We start from the raw sequence: 16908 nt of genomic DNA, 5'->3' as shown, positions 1-16908 counted from the left end.
TTTTGGTAACTTAAAAGTGGACATTTAGGTAGTTTTCCTTAAGTTTAAAGCCTTTGATTCGTCATCCTGTGAAGCAGCCCTTGGCCTCCCTGCTCCGGGGGGCCAGCGACGGTGCTCCGGGCACGGACACAGCGCTCAGCCTTGGGCATCTGCCCCACCGCCGCGGTCCCAGGACCCTCACCGAAGGGAACATCCAGACGTGCGTACGGCGCTTGGCATCCAGCTCCCCTGGGACAGCCACCGCGCTGACTCCACCGCTCCGGTGGGGCCCGGCTGCCTCGGCACGGCTCGGAAACAAGATTATCCGGTGTCCAAGGAGCAGCGACAGGTCAGACGCACTCCACAGGCACCACGGCAGAGGTGAAGCCGCCATCCGCACAGGGAGAGAACGTTTCTCACTCCTTCCCTCATTGGTATGTTCTCCACCATCAGCCTCGCCGCTGGCAGAGGTTACTGGGAGCCTGCAGCCCCCGTGGGACCGGCTGGAAGAAAAACTGGGGACTTCTGGACTCAGCAGGTCAACCCTTGTTGCTGCAGTGATTTTTGCACCGTGCACGTTCTGTCCTCGGCCAGCTAAATCGTGCCTCGGCAGCACTTGAAAAAAAAACCACCTGCCCTTTGGCTTTGCCTACCCCTTCCCCACGCAACGGATTTCAAGGGACAGAAACATTCATTATTCAGAGGTGGAAGGTGTGGAAGACGGAGCAGGCTTTGCCCCGCGAAGCTGGGAGAAAGCTGCTTTGCCCAAAGCAGCAGGACCTGCTGTCTGCCCCCTCCCGAGTGATTCTCTTGTGCTCAGACCACGTGTGGTTACATGCCCAGTTCTGCAGGGACAGACAGACAGACAAGCCACGGCCGCGTCCACGCGACATCTGCAGCTGCATCCGCACAGCAGCGAGTGTGCAACTTCTGCTGCCCGCCGCCGTGCTGCGCGCCGGCACGCTGGAGTGAGACAAAAGCCCAAGGCCTGACCCTGGAGCTTCCCTCGCCGGCCGGGCAGGGCTCCTGGGCTGTCAAACATGTTCGTGGAGTTCACTGTGGGCAGAAGGACAGTGACTGCAGAAGTGACAGTGACTGAGACACCCCAGACCTCCCCAGCAGCACCGCGTGCTTGGGTGGAAGTGGTTACATGAGTGACTTGCTCCAGGCTTGCTGGGATGTTAAAGTCCGTTCTCTTTCTTCCTTCTTCTTCCTGTATGTGCAACCTTACGGTACGGTGGCATCCTGTCATCTCAAGCCCCTTTCCTCAGGATCCCTGTCTCCCCTTGCCACCACGCCGCCTTCCATCTCTCCTTCTGCTGGAGAGGACGCCGCAGAGAGGACGAGGTTCATGCAGAGGAGACACTTTCCTGCCTCCCTCGCCCACGCTCAGGCGGAGGAGCACGTACGTTGTTCTGCGGATGGACAGCTCGTGTCTGGCTGCCCTGTTGGAGGAATTACAGTTTGGCACAGGGTGGGCAGCAGTGGAGGGGTCCCGGGGTCTGGTCGAACGCACGGAGCTGTAGGTGAGTCCTGACTCCAGTCCTTAAAGCAACCTACGCTCCAGCAAAACAAAGAAACAAAGACTAAAACAGAAAGCCTTTTTCAAGGGTATTGCCTCATTCAGTCCTTCCAAGCTCAGGAGCCGTGTTTCTAACAGAGAAGCCAACCACTGGAAACAAAAATAAAATGTTCCTTTTCTGTAGCTTTTAGAGGATATAGCTGGGAAAAAAACAAAAAAAAACAAAAAAAAACCCAAAACAACAACCAAAGAAGGAGATTGTCTCTCTTCCCCTTGTCAAAATCATCAGTAGCTAAGTCAGAAAAAAAAATGTTCAAGTTATGGGTTGCAGCAGCAGCAGCCAACACTAAACATTCAAGTCGATAATTTCATTATGTACATTAGGGGCGGCCGCGGCGCTGCCCGCTGGGATCCCTTCTCCGGTGCCGCTGCCTCCAGCCGTTATCTGATCCGCTTCTCCACCGAGTACACCGAGATGTAGTAGTCGTTGCTGCCGACTGCCAGGTGCGGCTGTGGGAAGAGCAGACCGGGGATAAGCGTTCCGGCGTCGCGCGGTAACGAGCGGCGCGGCGCGGGCAGACCGGTAACGGCTGGCATTTTCAGCCCAGATGCTCGAGAGCTCCGAGCGCATCTGCCAAAGCAGCTCTGACGACGTAACTGCCCAGCGAGTTATATGCCCGTTTCAGCCACAGGGAAGAATCCCGGTGACTGTTAGTCGCCAAGGGCTAGCACAATTTTTCTAAATGACTGCAAACCTGCTCGTTGGGAGCAGTCACCTGGCCTGTGAATCCGCACCCGAGCGGCCCAGGAGCAGTCCTGGCTGCGGGGACCGGGGCTGCAGCGGGCGTTCCCTGTTTGCTCGTTTAAGGAGCAAGGCATTCCCAGTGATCAGCCGCTTCTTTCTCTGCCTCCCGAGCTGCAGGGCAGCAGAACTGCTGTTCGGCTTTGTGCAAAGCAGCTTTTCAAAACCGAGACGAGCTTTCCTTCAGCCTCGCTGCCTTCAGGATGTAAATGCACGCAGCGTGGGCAGAACGGCCCTCCCTCTCCCTGCCCAGCTGACACCAAAGCACGGGGCAGCACAGCTCTTCCCTCCTCTCTGCCAGGCCCTTTACCCTCCCCACCGCTCTTTCCCACCACATATTAAATATTTGTGTTCCGACCTGCAGGTTTCTAAAACAATTCTCCATCTAAACGCTGCCTTTACCCTCCTCCTGTCTTCCCCATCCCTTCACGCTGCTCTTAGACTTCCAATCTCCTTCATTTATTCTCGTCTCCAGGTGAGCAGAAGCCCATGAGGCAGATGGGCACCTGCCTCCTAATGAATTAGCAACCAGATTCTCTCTCTAACGACCGCTGCAGAGCCTCCTCAGCTGTGACATAATCTGAAATTTCCTTTTTACTCTGATTCATTCTAGACTTCATCAGCTTACACCTTTCCTTTTTGCAGTTCTCTCCCTTTTCCGATGTGCAGTTTTTCCACTGCATCTCTCTACAGCTCCTCCTAAAGCCTTACATAAGGCAGCGTAAAAGCAGCCCCAGAGACACAGGGTGAGCCCACCATCTGCACGAGAAGAGGCGTGGAATAAATAAGCACATAAAATTTTGCGTGCTGGAAGTGAGAGACTGCACCTCTCCAGTCAGCTCCAGGCAAACCCGCCTGGGACAGCTTCAGCGGCAGAACTACAGAGCTCAGCCAGGCCGCAGCCCCGGAGCAATGGGAAGAACGGGAATGGTGTATCGAGTTGATGCACAAGAAGAAAGGGCTCAGCCAGTGGGAGTCCTGTCCCAGTTGTAGGTGCGCACCATAAACCAGCAGCGCTGGTGGCACGGCCAGTGTGTCCCCTGGAACAGCCTGGAGGACGAGCACTGAGAACCCGGGCTGAGAGTCGGGCTCAGAGCATCCTCAGAAGACCACGCTGGGGCAGCACCTCTCTGTGCCTCTCCCTCCTCCCACACGGACGTTAACTAAGAAACGCAAATCCCCCAAATCCAAAAAGAGAGAATACAGACCCAGTGAGGATGGAAAGCCAGGCAGCTGATGGCTCCAACTCTTTGTCCCATAAAACCATCGTAGTATTTGATGTTGTTGATCAGCTCCCCGTTCCCATTGTAGATGGCAGTGAACTGATTCATCGAGCCACTGGAAGGGAACCAAGAGAACACAGTGTCACCGCAGACGCTGTGGTGAGAACAGTATCGCTGCCCACAGCCCCTCTTCAGCTGTGTTGACCTGAGCTGTGCATCAGACCAGTGTGCGAGTTCTCGTGAGTGGGGAGACGGGTTTTAACTGTGTGGTGGCAACCTCAGTGCAGAGAGATTTACAGAAAGGCTGGAACCACAGTCACACTGCAGGACCGAGACAGAAAACACGAAGAGCTGATGCACACATGCACCCAGAGCAGATCCCCCAGGAACCTCTGGGATATGTGGCTGTGGAGCAGGTGCTGGTCCCCACTCAAAGCCCAGAAATACAGATGATAACTTTGCACAGGGATCTGACACAGGAGTGTAAGACCGTACACTATCACTCCAAGTCACTGGGGCAGAGGTTTCTCTCCTTTATGCAAGGGATAACACAGGAAGGATGCTGCACTGTTTGGGGTGAGGTTTAAACAAACAACAAACCCAACAAAAGACAGTGAATGATGTCTGCAGAGACAAACTGTCCTCTCTGTCCGCTCCAGGGACGCAAGAGACGAAACCAGAACTCACCATGCAAAGAGGTTGGCTTGGGGGTGAATGTCGAGGGCCGTCAGCCCTTTGACGATCTGAAGGACCTTCATGGACTCCGGCATCCGGGGGTCAAAGAACCGCACGTCTCCGTTGACGCTGCCAACACAGGAGTTTCACAGGGTCAGGCTGTGCCCCAAACCAGGTGCTCGAGCCCAGGAAATGGAGCCAATTGCCCGTCCGTGAGCTGACCAACTCCATCAGAGCATCAGGACAAAGACACGCACCCTCGCTGCCTGCGTCACTACGGCTGAGTTCCCACTGATGTCACACACCTGGTTCCATCAGGAGGCACTAAGGGCCGTGCCAACAGCTCTGCCCCTGCCCTCAGGAGCCACCCGTTATTTCTTTTATTGCTTACAGCTCATCGCTGAGTTAAGCGCCTTTACTGTTATGTCGTACTCAATACACTGAGCTGCATGTCAGACCCGAACTCCTTCTCCTTTTCACAGCAGGAAATTGCATTAGGAAACTCTAACCAGATGGGATCTGCCAGTACCATCCATTATGCCAAACGGCGGGACACAGATGCCCAGGTCCTCGCTGCCCAAAGCGCTCTGCGGCCCAGGCGCAACAGGCGACGTGTCGATCCCATTAACGACTTCGTCAGGGAGCAGCGGGCGGGGAAAGCGACAGCAGCAGTGGCAAGACACTGTGCTGAGCAGATCGGGCACCCACCAAACACGAATGGTTTCTCCTTGTCAAGTGCCCTCTCTGAAACCCATCAGTAGAGTCACGTCTGTTAGAAGCGAAGCGGGTGCCCCTTTCTGCAGCCCTGGAACCGAGGGCTGAGGATTTTGCTATGGTACCTCTGTTCTTCTGAGCTCCTTGTAAGAGACTGGTCGACTGGCGTACAGAAAGACAAACAGAAAAGTCTCTTGTGGAAATTAAATTTAAAATTAACTCATCCAGTCTTATTCTGCTGGCAGCAGAAGTAAGGCTTTTAGCACCACGACTTTACAGTGTTTTTTTTTTTTTTCCAAGTCACTGACAGCCATTCAACTGTGAATCACTATAGAGTTAAGGGCAATGAAGGCATTAAGAAGCATACTGCCTTCGGTTTCTTTACCTCTGGAATATCTAAAAGTGATCAAAAAAGGCTGCTATACAAGATTACTTATATCATTATAAGAAGCTGCAACTCCAGCTGTCACATAATTAAATTCAAGACATTAAACTTCAAGTTGATTTAGATCCTGAAGACTAGATGGGAACATTGTTTGAGAGAGATCAAATATACAGTAAATTAATTTAAAGCTTTGAACCTTAATAAGACTTGAAAACGGTTCTGAATGCATTGGAAGACGGTGCAGGAGCTTTAAAATGGAAGTGAAGTTCTGTGATGAGGGACTACATAGGAAAACACATCCCAGTCGACCAGTAACAGTCAACAGCAGCTAAGCTGCTAAACCAGGATATTCGGAAGGTGTTTAAGGACCTTTTCTGGCACCGCTGCCAGGCTGGTAAAAGCAGAGCTGCTGGTTAATTACAAGCACTGTGGCAGCACCGGCCACAGATCAAAGGAGCTGACCACGATATCAGGTGGTGACCCAGCACTGGGCAATGGAGAGCTGCAGGATCTGGCTCAGTCACCAGTCCGGTGCTACAAACTCCTGCCTCTGGTCCAGAGAAGAAGTTTCTCTGAGGTTCAGAGAACTGCTCCACAAGCAATACAATGCCTGCGACATTTCCAGCAAGAAGACCAAGACCTCGCTACGCCCTAAGATTTGTTTTTCTTGGACCTTGCTGTCGACTGAAGAAGAGCGTGAACTAAGAGAAACTGAGGGCAGTGGGGCTTGTCTCAACAAACCGAATTCCTCTGGGGTGACACCAGACCTGTCTTCTGAAGAACAGCATTTTCTCATACCAGTTCGATCCCGAGAGAAAGCACCATGTGCTGGAAGGGCACCGCGGAGAGGGAAAAGCGAGCCTGCAGCCCCAGGCTGGCCAAGCGTCCAGGCCTGACCCCCGGGACTGCTGAAGGAGATTACAGAAAGGAAGATTAAAAACTCTAATATGTGAGCTCCACAAAGCTGGCAGCTGCATCGCATAATCCCCTTTCTGAAAAATCTTAATACATTTTTGCTGGCCCATCCCCCGCCTCAGGAATATTCTGAATCCCAGAAAATTACATTTTGTTTTCACTTTGTAATCAAGAAAAAGAGCCTCTTTGTGTGCAAACAGTGGCTTTGTGACAATAAATTATATTCTGCTGTTCTTTAATGGCCAAATAAGTATATGCTGCTCTCTCTGCAGTATTTACCAGGCAGTAGAAATGGATTTATGTGTAGAAAATTGCCAGACAGCAAAGCAATCCTGCACAGCAATACACCCAACAGATGCAACATCAACCTTCCTTCTCCTGCTCCCTCTCAAATGACCCCACGGAGATGATGGCAATAAAGATCAACCACAAGATATACCGTATCCAGCTCAGGTTTCTGGTCCATTCCGTTCCTCCCTCGCGCGCCTCGTGACGACGGTTTTCAGCAAAGACGCCGCCCTGTTTACTCTCAGACCCCACTAACCGGCTGCCAAGGACAGCTCCACGTTTCTTTCTGCCTTCTCTCCACCACGTCTGGAGCAGCAGTTAATTACCAAAGCAAATGTCAAACCAAAGAGCTTCACCCTCTTTAGCTCCTGAAACACCAGGGGCAGGTTTTAAACAGAAAAGCAAACTGTGCTCAAGAGGAAACAGCTCTCAAACAGTAAAATCTCTTTTACCTGACGCTCATGATGTTGCCCTCGGGATGCTTCTGCAGGTAGGCCTTCACCACCCAGGCCGTGTGCTCGCGGTACGTCATGACGCGGCTGAGGGATGAGCAGAGAAAACGTTGGAAGGGGAGGGGGACAGGTGGGATCCCCCAGCGCCAGGAAGGGCGGCAGTTCATAGATTCATAGATTCATAGATTTCTAGGTTGGAAAAGACCTTAGAGATCATCCAGTCCAACTGTCCCTAATCCCCATTAAACCACATCCCTGAGCAGTTACCATTCGCTCAGAGCCATCCTCCTGTCGAACACGCGGATGGAGCCGTCCCCCAGCCCCGCCACGATCAGCGAGCGATGGGAATCACACGAGAGGCTGGTCACACAGCTGTCGGCTCCGGTGGGGATGTCCTAAGGAGAAAGCACACGAAAACCAAGCTGAGAGCGCGATGCGTCTTCAAGTCCAGAGCCCCAACGAGAAGGCACTAGAGTCGAGGTGCTAAACCAGGTGGACCCCCTGTCCTCCTCCTCTTCCTCACCCCATTCTGTACACCAGCCCAAAACTAACCCTGAGTTTCGACGTGTCACAGCACTGCGATGCTGCCGAGCGTGACACTTTCCTTCAGCCCCTCTGGACATGGCCAGAACCGAGGGGGGTGGTGGCCCTGGGGACAACAGACACTGCTGCTGCCACGGGTTGGAGCCACAGGTACCACACGTCGGCGCAGAGAGCCAGGTCCAGAGCAGGAACTCCAGCACAACCAGCTTTTGCAAATCATTCCGCTTTATAAACCAAAACAAAAGTAAGGTCTGCTTGAGGAAGGACGAGTTAATACCATTCTCCATGAAGAATATCTCATTAGTCAAAAAAAATGACCAGAGGAGTCATTTCTCCATAAACCACCTTTGATGTCTACCAGTTGTAAAGGCCACTGGAATGGCAGGAGGGACAGTACGTATCTGGAGGAGGAGAGTCACGTAAGACAAATACACCTGTAGAAAGCAAAAACTCATAACGACATCTATAAAACCGCAGACAAACCCAACGTGCGGCGTGGCACAGGTAATACCAGCCGCACAAAAAAAGGCAGAAAGCTGCGAGGCATCGGCCCTTTCTGTGCATCAAAGCAACACTCAAATAAGCTGTAGGAGTTATTTAGGAAGTCCATTTCTTTCCATTTATTTTTATTTTTTTTTTAAACACTGAGCTCTCTTCCTCCTTTCACCATTTGGCTCATCCCTGCCCCTGTGCAGAGCCCGGCGGCTAAGCCGGGCTGTCGGAGTGTGACCTTCCTCCTCCCCGGGCCCGGCGGCCGCGGGCAGCTCCAGTGCTCCTGAACAACGTCGGGGCGGACACGTGAGCCTCAGACCACGCAATGAGCTGCCTGACTCCCACACGGCACCGGAGAACCTGCTCCGTGAGACAGAGCGCCGTGCCACCGCAGGCCCCGCTCCGGGACGCGTGGCACGCGCATCCAGGTTATCTCACCAGAAGCCAGACGCTGTGTGCATTGAAAAAAAAGACACGGGAGAAGAAGGCTGGAGCTTGCGAGGACAGCTGTGCTGGGAGCACGGGGCGCGCTCCCTAACGCTGCTACTTTCCTGCTTTTTACTGGCTATAAAGCAAAAGGGATGCTTGGAAAGTGTCAACGCCTGCCACGAGGAAAAACGTGTCCAACTGAAGCAGGTAAAAGAAGCTCAGCGGTGCTGAGCAAGCCGGGTGACAATCAGGAGGTGCGTCGGAAAGCCCTTGGCCAGTTTCACACCTCGATCCTATTTTCGCTCCGGCACACGGTCGCCTCTCCCAGCCCCAGCGGAGCTGCGGGGGAGGCGCCGGCCTCGGGCTGCTCTCGGCATTCCCGGCTGAGCCCAGATCCAGCTTTGAAGCAGGAACAATCAGCAGAAGTGAAAATGAAGCGTTTGCTTCTTCAGTGACATCCCCAGCGCTTCCAGAGGCACTTTTTGTAGTTCAAAGAGTGGGAAGGCACCTTTGTTAGCCGGGATCGCACAGCTCCGCTGCGCTCCGCGCTGAACTGCGCTTCCCGGCGCTACCGAGTCAGGAAGTTTCAATCACTTGAATTTCAACACAAGCAATCTTCACAATTAAACAGAAACAACATGTTTTGAGATACTTTCAGCGCAATCGTTCATCATCGTAATTTAAAAGATTTTCACCTCTTGAATTTTACTGTTCTCTAATTTACACGGAAAAAAATACGTGAAAGTAATTAAGATTAACATAGGCTTAATTATCCTGCATTGCAGGGTCAAAGTATCATAATTAATGTTCATCCAAGGGTAATTAATTTCTAGAAGCTTTGAAAACTACTCTTCCTTTTTTCTCCAGCATGGTGACTCCGCTCTCACAGACCAGCTGCTTCTCCTTAGAATTCCTAAGAAACTTATCTGATTACGATCGACACCAGCACTCGCGGCGCCGGTTCCCCACTACACAAAAAGTCACGTGCCGAGGATGCCGAGGGAGCTGCCGGCACCTCGCAGGCATCCACAGCCTTTGGTACCAGGGCCGGACAACACGGAGCAAACTGCTGACCGGAGTCAGACGGACCCAAACCAGCAACGATGCTGCTGGTGCACGGCCAGGGAACACTCGTGCCTCTGCCCCGCGGAGCGCGTGGTCTCGGCTCCGGAGGGGACCGAGCAGGAATGTGAGTGCTCTCTGCATGGACACAGCTTTCCTGAAAAGAAGACCTTTGGCCCGTAGGTACCGGAGCGGTGCTGCTCCGTGATTAGCTCTGTACGCCCCAGAGAAGCAGGGATGTAAGTCAGAACGCTCTACTGCCAACCCAGCTCACCCTGAACCTCCTCAGGAATTTTTACACCGTTGTAATGATGCACTAATAGGAAACCTTATCTGCATCCTGGTGCCTGCCTCTGGATTTCACAGCCTCACCTTTCCCAAACACTGCAGCACGCTGCCCGGAATAACCGCAGCAGCTGCCAGGAAAGCCCTGGCACGCTCACTGAGTACGTGTGTATTTTTGTTCATCTTGTAACGTGACCCTGAGGCCGGGAAGCAGAAGCTCCAGGAGCTGTCAGCTCTTCCCAGACGAGTCTTGGATGCTTCGGCTGCGCGTGGGGTAACTCACTGCACGGGATGTCTGCTGGGAGGGAAAAGGGGAATGGGACAAACACGCAGGTGTTACCTGTACTTTCATTTCCCGATCCGTGTCCCAGATCCGGATTATCCTCACATCTCCCGATGTCATCAGGAGCCCGGTTTCTTGTTCCCAGTCGACCACCATTCCTGCTCCTAAGACAAAGCACAGGCAAGGCGTGCAAATTAATGTCCGCGTGCAAATTAATCCCCACGTGCAAAATTAATCCCCTCGTGCAAATTAATCCCCTCGTGCAAATTAATCCCTGCGTCCGCACGGGCAGAGCTGCGCTGGTTGGAACAGCGGCTTCCATGGCCTCGTGCTACAAAAACGATCATCACTAGAGGAAATCTCATTTTACATACACACACATCCATACGCCCTCCAAACGGGAACAAATCAGCTGGATTTGGGTCCAAAATATGTTTTGTGACCCCTTGTCAAGCTCAGGTGCTTCGAAAAGCCGCGGCGCAGGTGAACAGCCCTCCGGGGACGCTGCCAGCCTGCCGCGGGCTGCCAAGGGAACCTTAACCAATTATCCACCACTTTTTGTGGGAACACCAGATTAAACCAGGACTGAAGTACACTAAACTGCTGACATCTCACAAGACCGGAGAGCCTCTGGGTACCAGGATTCCTCGTTCTAACAGAAACATGTGGCTAAGGGGAGGTGCTTCTAAAGAAGGAATAGCAAAGTCACTGCTGAAAAATATGGAATTAAACAGCTCAGGAGCAGCAAAACCCAGTTGCTACACAGACAGGTAAGGAAGGGAACGTTCTGCAATTCCATGAGCTAAAACACATATACAAGAGCTGTTGCTCCTCATCTTTGAGAGCAGAACGGATCGCCAGGGGAAGCTCAGAACGTCCCATCCATGCTCTAAGAGACAAGGGATCTTCTGTCCCCAAAACACCTGACATGGGCACCTGCTTACAGACAGGCTGGCAGATGGGTGGAACTCATGACTTTGCCAGCACAGCAGTTTTCCAGAGAAGAGTAAGTTTGTCACCTCCTTTCCCAGCTGGGGAATAAGGTCTCCAAAAGCCCCTGTGTGAGCACACGAGCATCACAGCACGCCAGATGTTGGGACTGGGGAACAGCTGGCAACGACACCCCTGATTCAGTGGGGGACATCTCCGAGGAACAGTTCTTGTACATTTAATGAGAAGGGGTGACTTTGTACCTGTGCGCCGCCTCTACAGCACAGAAACGTTTTGCTTAAAGCAGAGCTGAACACCCACTGTCTTCTGCTTTTTATGCGGCAAAGGCCGACCAAGCCCAAATCCACGGTTTTCCAGGGAGACTCTCACTCATACATTAAAACACAAAACGCCCCAGAAGTGCTACACGAGGGAATCAGACACGAGCTCCAGTTTTTGGATCCACCTCTCCAGGCAGGGCTCTCCCTCGGGCAGAGGCAGAAGCGGTGCCCTCGCCTCGCAGCGGCTCATCCTCTCGTCTGCGCCAGTCGGAGACGCTGGTGCTGGGAAGTGTTTTACAACCACGTGCCACCCGGCGTGGGAAAGCACTCCGCAGTGCATCAGGGCTGCAGGCTCCAGCTCCGAGCCGTCCGCAGCCGCCTTCGGCGCGCTTCCTCGATTTCCACTCCGCAATGTCCTTGTCCAGAAGGTACAAACGTGAATTTGTCCTGATTTTCTGCTAGGAATCAGCCCCAGCAGGAAATTTAAACCTACCCCAACATGCTCTTTGTCACCAAAGGGCCGTAAGTACTTTATACCAGACTGAAAATCTTTACAAGGCACAAAGGAAACAACAGAGACGTCCTATAAACACCGAGTTTCATCAAAGATGATGAAACGACCCTGTTTTGCACAGATCCAGGTAACATTTTGCCCATCTCCCCTTCCTAAGTGCTGCATCCAGGCTGTTCCCTGATCCCGCCGCACACCACCGAGATTCCCGACGTCGATTGACAGTCCGTCGTCTCAGCTACGCCGGGAGCTCGTGTCTTTATCTCGTGAGTCGAATCGACTGCGACTTCAGATCGCCTGGCAGCTCGAGGGCTGCTAGAGATGCCAGCAAACAAGCAGGCGGTGATTTAGATGACAAACATCACCGAGGTGTTTCCATCTGTCATCCCGTTTATGGCCCATGCGACAGGACGAACCCGGCAGGCTGAGATGGATACCGCCGTTACCGCCGCTGGTGGAGTCAAGCAGCCGACGTGCTCTTTAGCAGTTTTAAAGCTCCCAATTTTCCAGCTACACCCCCCAGTTTGTAGATGATGTTTTTCTTCAGCCTGATGGGCAGCAAGACCCCAGGGGTCCTTCCTGCGGAGGGGGACAGAGGCGGTGATTTCGGAGCAGTGACTGGTGGTTTTGGGGCTTGTCTCGGCGTATCCGTCGGGATTTAAGCACCGCGGATATCCGGCGATGCCATCGAGAAGGCGAGGGAAAGTGTCACCAGGGGAAAGTGTCACCAAGGGAAAGTGTCACCGAGGGAAAGTGTCACCGAGGGAAAGTGTCACCGAGGGAGGAGGCTCCGAGAGGTTTCACTGTGTAAAACGGCAGAGATCTCCCATGAGGGAGAACCAGACCGGACGGACAAGGAGCCCCGAACCGGGAGCTGACAGTTGCCAGCGGAAGGGAAGGAGGGCGGGTGCCGCCGGTGCCTGGGGCACCTTGTGGTCTTCCAAGCAGCCAACGCAGCTCCTGCCTTTCTCATCAACCTTCAGTAGCCCACGCGAGCGACAACCTCTGCTCTCCGAAGAGGCGAGAGCAGCATTTTGATCATCCCCGAACTGGGCACCTTCCCTTCCTTCCGTCAGCCGCCTTATTCTCTCGGGAAAACATGAAACACCGTTTTTGCTGCTTCGACGCGCGGTGCTGGGGGGCACCGGGCAGGGAGGGGCACAGGATGCTCATGTTGCTGCACGACGCAGCCATCAGCAGTCACAGAATGTTTGCATAAAAGCCGCAGCCAAGGAGAACTCCCAGCACCTTCCCGCTGGGAGATGGACCGGTCCCACCGCAGCCTGGACTGGCGCAGGGTCCGGAGAGGGCGAAAGGGACACCGGGATGCGACTGGAAACGCTAAACCGGGATTCAGAGGTGTCTGGAAAGAGGAAAAGCCTTTTTCAGTCGTTGGCGAGCGGGCAGCAGGGAAGGAGCCCACGTCTGGCCGCGAAACGGCGCGTTCCCAGGTGACGCTCCCGGTATGGAGCGAGCCATAAATAGCTGAACTATTCCTATGCAGGAGCAAACGTTCTCGGGGGGGAAACGATACAGCCCTGGCTCATGTTGTATGTTAAATTCCTAGTGTTTTGGGATGAGAAGGAAACATGGGACTTAATATTAATTATAATTTCCTTTTTAATTAACAGAGGTCCTTCTCCAGGATGTACCCGCTGAGACTGCAGTTCACCTGCTGCGTTCTGGCTCGTGGGGTTGGCACCTGAGATGCTTCTCAGCCTCAGCCTGGCACAAAGGTACCGTTCTCTGCAAACCCATCCATCTCAGCTCCCCGCCTGGGCCACGGAGCCGGGCTCCTGCCACCCTATTTTCCAAGCTCCCACCTACTTACAGAAACAGAATAACCACGGGCAGCACCGTGACACCAACACACCCCATCCGAGCAGGGCCGGGGTGAAGCTGCAGCGCTCTCGGAAGCCACGAACTGCAGAAACGGCCATCCTGGCAACACACTTCTCTTCCTGCATCATTAGTTAAGGTTACAGTTTTCCCATAAGGAATGATACGTTCTCAGATAACAAGCAACAAATCTTCTGCAGCTCAGGAAGAGAAATTTTTAAAGGTTCGTGTTTTTTTCTATTTTTTTATATATTTTTGAGTCTTTTAACACTTTTATATATTTTTTTGAGTCTTTGACTTGCAGTTCTTGTGTGATGTGAGAGTATATCCAAGGCAGCACACACCAACAGCCATTCTTGAAGCTGTAACTTTCTATGGCTGTTCTCTCAGGACTCCCCTTGAACAACAGATATTTGTCTTGATGGGATAGTTCCCTGTACAAATTTCAATAAATAACACTGGTGTTGAAAGCAGCTGCATTCCAACTGTCTGCACTTATTTTTATCGTCACTGGAATGTGGCCAACCTGTACTTGGCATTTCAATGAAATCGGGAATACCTACATAGAACACGATATAAAAGCATCTCGGATACTGACTGATGATTTTTTAATCATGGGCCCTCCTGCTTGAGCAATGAGCATCACTGTTTTAATTTCCAGGAAGCAGCAGGAGGGTTGTATGACCTCACTCATCATTAATTTCTACAACATCCTTTCAAAAAGTGTCGCTCCTCCATGCCAAGGACTATGCGGAGCACGGGAGAGGAGTGGCTGGGATGCTGGGAATCCAATTAAAAGCACACAAACCCCTGGTGCTGCAATTTCTCCACTTATTTTATTGCCACAAAAAAAAAACACGACCAGATATAGGGTGCATCTCCCAAACTTCCTAAAGGACAAGATACCAACCCCTAGGAGATGTGGGAAGAGTCACTCTTGTTCCAGTATAAGCTCTGGTCGATCTTGACCGTTTCAGCACCTCCTTTTGCAGTCAGAGCCCCCCAGCCGGGCTCCTCTCCGCCGCAGGCTGCCCGCAGCGCGGAGCCCCGCAGCTCCATGGAACTTCCCTTCCAGTGAGCTGCTAACTTTGCTTTCCAAGGCGGCTCCGAGGCTGCCTCTCCCCCCTCTCCCATCGGGATTGCCGACTGACTGCTGGGAGAGCAGCGGATTCGGAGCAGAGCCTCCGGAGGCCAAGGTCCTGTTTTTCTGCAGAGCGGGTATTTGACGTCGTTCGCTTTGTTTCGGAAGCCCCAGGAGAGCAGGAAGGAAACAGGGAACCGGCGAGTACGCGCTTAGTTTTTCTTGCTTGGCATCAGTAGAAATTTTCTGGAGGTAAGACAGATCGTGGCTGTTTACACATCAGCACCAACAGCCCCCCCGGGGCAGCGATGGAGAGAGGTGGGCACAGGTCAGACGCGTGTTCTCTCGTTAACACCGTCTCCTCCTTCGTCTCGGATCTCAGCTATGCCAACGGGAGTGAGGCAGCGGTGTGCCGAGATGCCCACGGGAGCTCCGAGGGAGCAGGAGGGAAGCAGAGGGTCACACTCACGCACCTTGAGACTGCTGCTCGCTCAGCTGCCTCCACGACGCCGACCACAGATGCTGCTCCCTGCTCACCCCAACGCTGCTCCCTGCTCGCCCTGACGCTGCTCCGTGCTCGCCCCGACGCTGCTCCGTGCTCGCCCCGACGCTGCTCCGTGCTCGCCCCGACTGCTCCGTGCTCGCCCCAACTTCAGGCATTCCCGGGCTGACTTGCACAGTGGCCTGATACGACCCAGACCATTAAGCCACTGGTCTCTCTGTAATTCACCACCGATCTGCAACCAGCAGTGCCCGGCGACTCCTGCCCACAACCAGCACCTGGCGATGCGGGAACAAAGAGCCAGTCCCCTCTCTCTCCTTCGGTAAAAATTCCTCATGGAAGCTTAGGCAACGAGAACAGATTTTCTGTGCTTCAGTGACAAAACTAGTATACTTTATCTAAATATCGCTGACGCTTTTTTCTGTCAAGCAAACAGCTAATCTTATACATTTTTAAGACTTCTTCAGTGGGAGAGAAGGAATCCTTCTGCTGCATTTTTCACCAGGAGAATACCCGGCTGGAAAACGCCGGTCAATGGTTTTTATTGATTCACAGTTATTTGTGTGCTCGGGACAGAGCGCGATTGCTTGGCATCCCCAGCACTGATCCAGCCAGGGAGGGGCCGGTGTTTCCCAAATCGCTCGGGTGCCCGGTGTGCTGAGCTGGGAATTCCAGGTGCCCGGTGTGCTGAGCTGGGAATTCCGGGTGCCCGGTGTGCTGAGCTGGGAATTCCGGGTGCCCGGTGTGCTGAGCTGGGAATTCCAGGTGCCCGGTGTGCTGAGCTGGGAATTCCCTGCAGCCAACTTGTGCTAATTTTAGCCTTTTCGTTTGTGGGTGGACTTTGGAGTGAAATGCAGAGCCAGGCAGCTGACAGCAACACATCAGCTTTGCTAATTTCTACGCCAGGGCTCTGTCTCTGAACAGCAAGAGAGAGATTTGCAAAGATCTGAAGCTGAAGAGCTCTGAGTCACACCCCACTGCCATCATCTTCGTCCTGTTCATCACCACAGACACGCTGGGCTCTTATCAGCCAGCAGTTATCAATAACTGATGAATAACCCAAGATGACGACGTCAACACTAACATCCCTGGACGTGCACACGCAGGCGCCCCAACACATCAGCCACCTGTTCCCCCCGCAGACCTCGGCGGCGGCGCAGCGGTGCCGACACCGCACAGTCCTGGCTCCTGCAGATGGAGGCTGGGGAGTTCATTTACCTTCCTTCCACGTGAAAGGACAGAATTTGTAAAATTTATTAGGCATGTCCTTGCTGAAAGTCCACTATTCTAAGCCTCCTGGGAAAGATTCATCAGCTTCTCCTTTTCACACAATCTTTGTAGCACAAGCGCATTACAAATAAACCCTGGTGAGATCCACGTTAGCTTTCGGAACCTGTCATTCACACCCTGTTGTCCACGGATGCTTTAAAGTCTTCCTGGAAGGAGAGATCTGTGCATCTCACCCCAAACCTCCTCTCACTGCAGAAAGTTCAGGGATCATGGCACGAAGATGCCCTATTCCCAGCAGCTGCTACGCTCACCTAGAGAGTACGGACACCCTCCCGGCACTCCCCATGGCACGGGGCGAGGAATGGGAGAGGGAGAAGCAGCAAAGCTTTCCAGGAACCACAAGGACCCAGCAGTCGTTCAAACAATGCCAAAAAAACCCCAACCAGTCAACCAACCGGAAGGCAGCCGGCAGGTCCTCCCCACCC

The 16908-nt window shown here is 53.1% G+C and overlaps 1 protein-coding gene across 1 annotated transcript in view; it reads right to left on the bottom strand.

The window, feature by feature from the left end:
• Nucleotides 1-1520: 1520 nt before the first annotated feature.
• Nucleotides 1521-16908, bottom strand: part of RPTOR (regulatory associated protein of MTOR complex 1) — a 141461-nt gene continuing 126073 nt past the window's right edge. The window contains 6 exon segments of the mRNA XM_086623876.1: nucleotides 1521-2011; nucleotides 3512-3641; nucleotides 4214-4330; nucleotides 6956-7042; nucleotides 7223-7350; nucleotides 10107-10213. Coding sequence (XP_086480002.1) covers nucleotides 1943-2011; nucleotides 3512-3641; nucleotides 4214-4330; nucleotides 6956-7042; nucleotides 7223-7350; nucleotides 10107-10213 — 638 coding nt within the window. The 3' untranslated portion in view covers nucleotides 1521-1942.

Source organism: Tauraco erythrolophus, chromosome 20, assembly GCF_009769465.1.
Source record: "Tauraco erythrolophus isolate bTauEry1 chromosome 20, bTauEry1.pri, whole genome shotgun sequence".
NCBI classification, from domain to species: domain Eukaryota; kingdom Metazoa; phylum Chordata; class Aves; order Musophagiformes; family Musophagidae; genus Tauraco; species Tauraco erythrolophus.
Note: the sequence above shows the minus strand (reverse complement) of the source record. Positions and strands in the feature narration are given on the sequence as shown.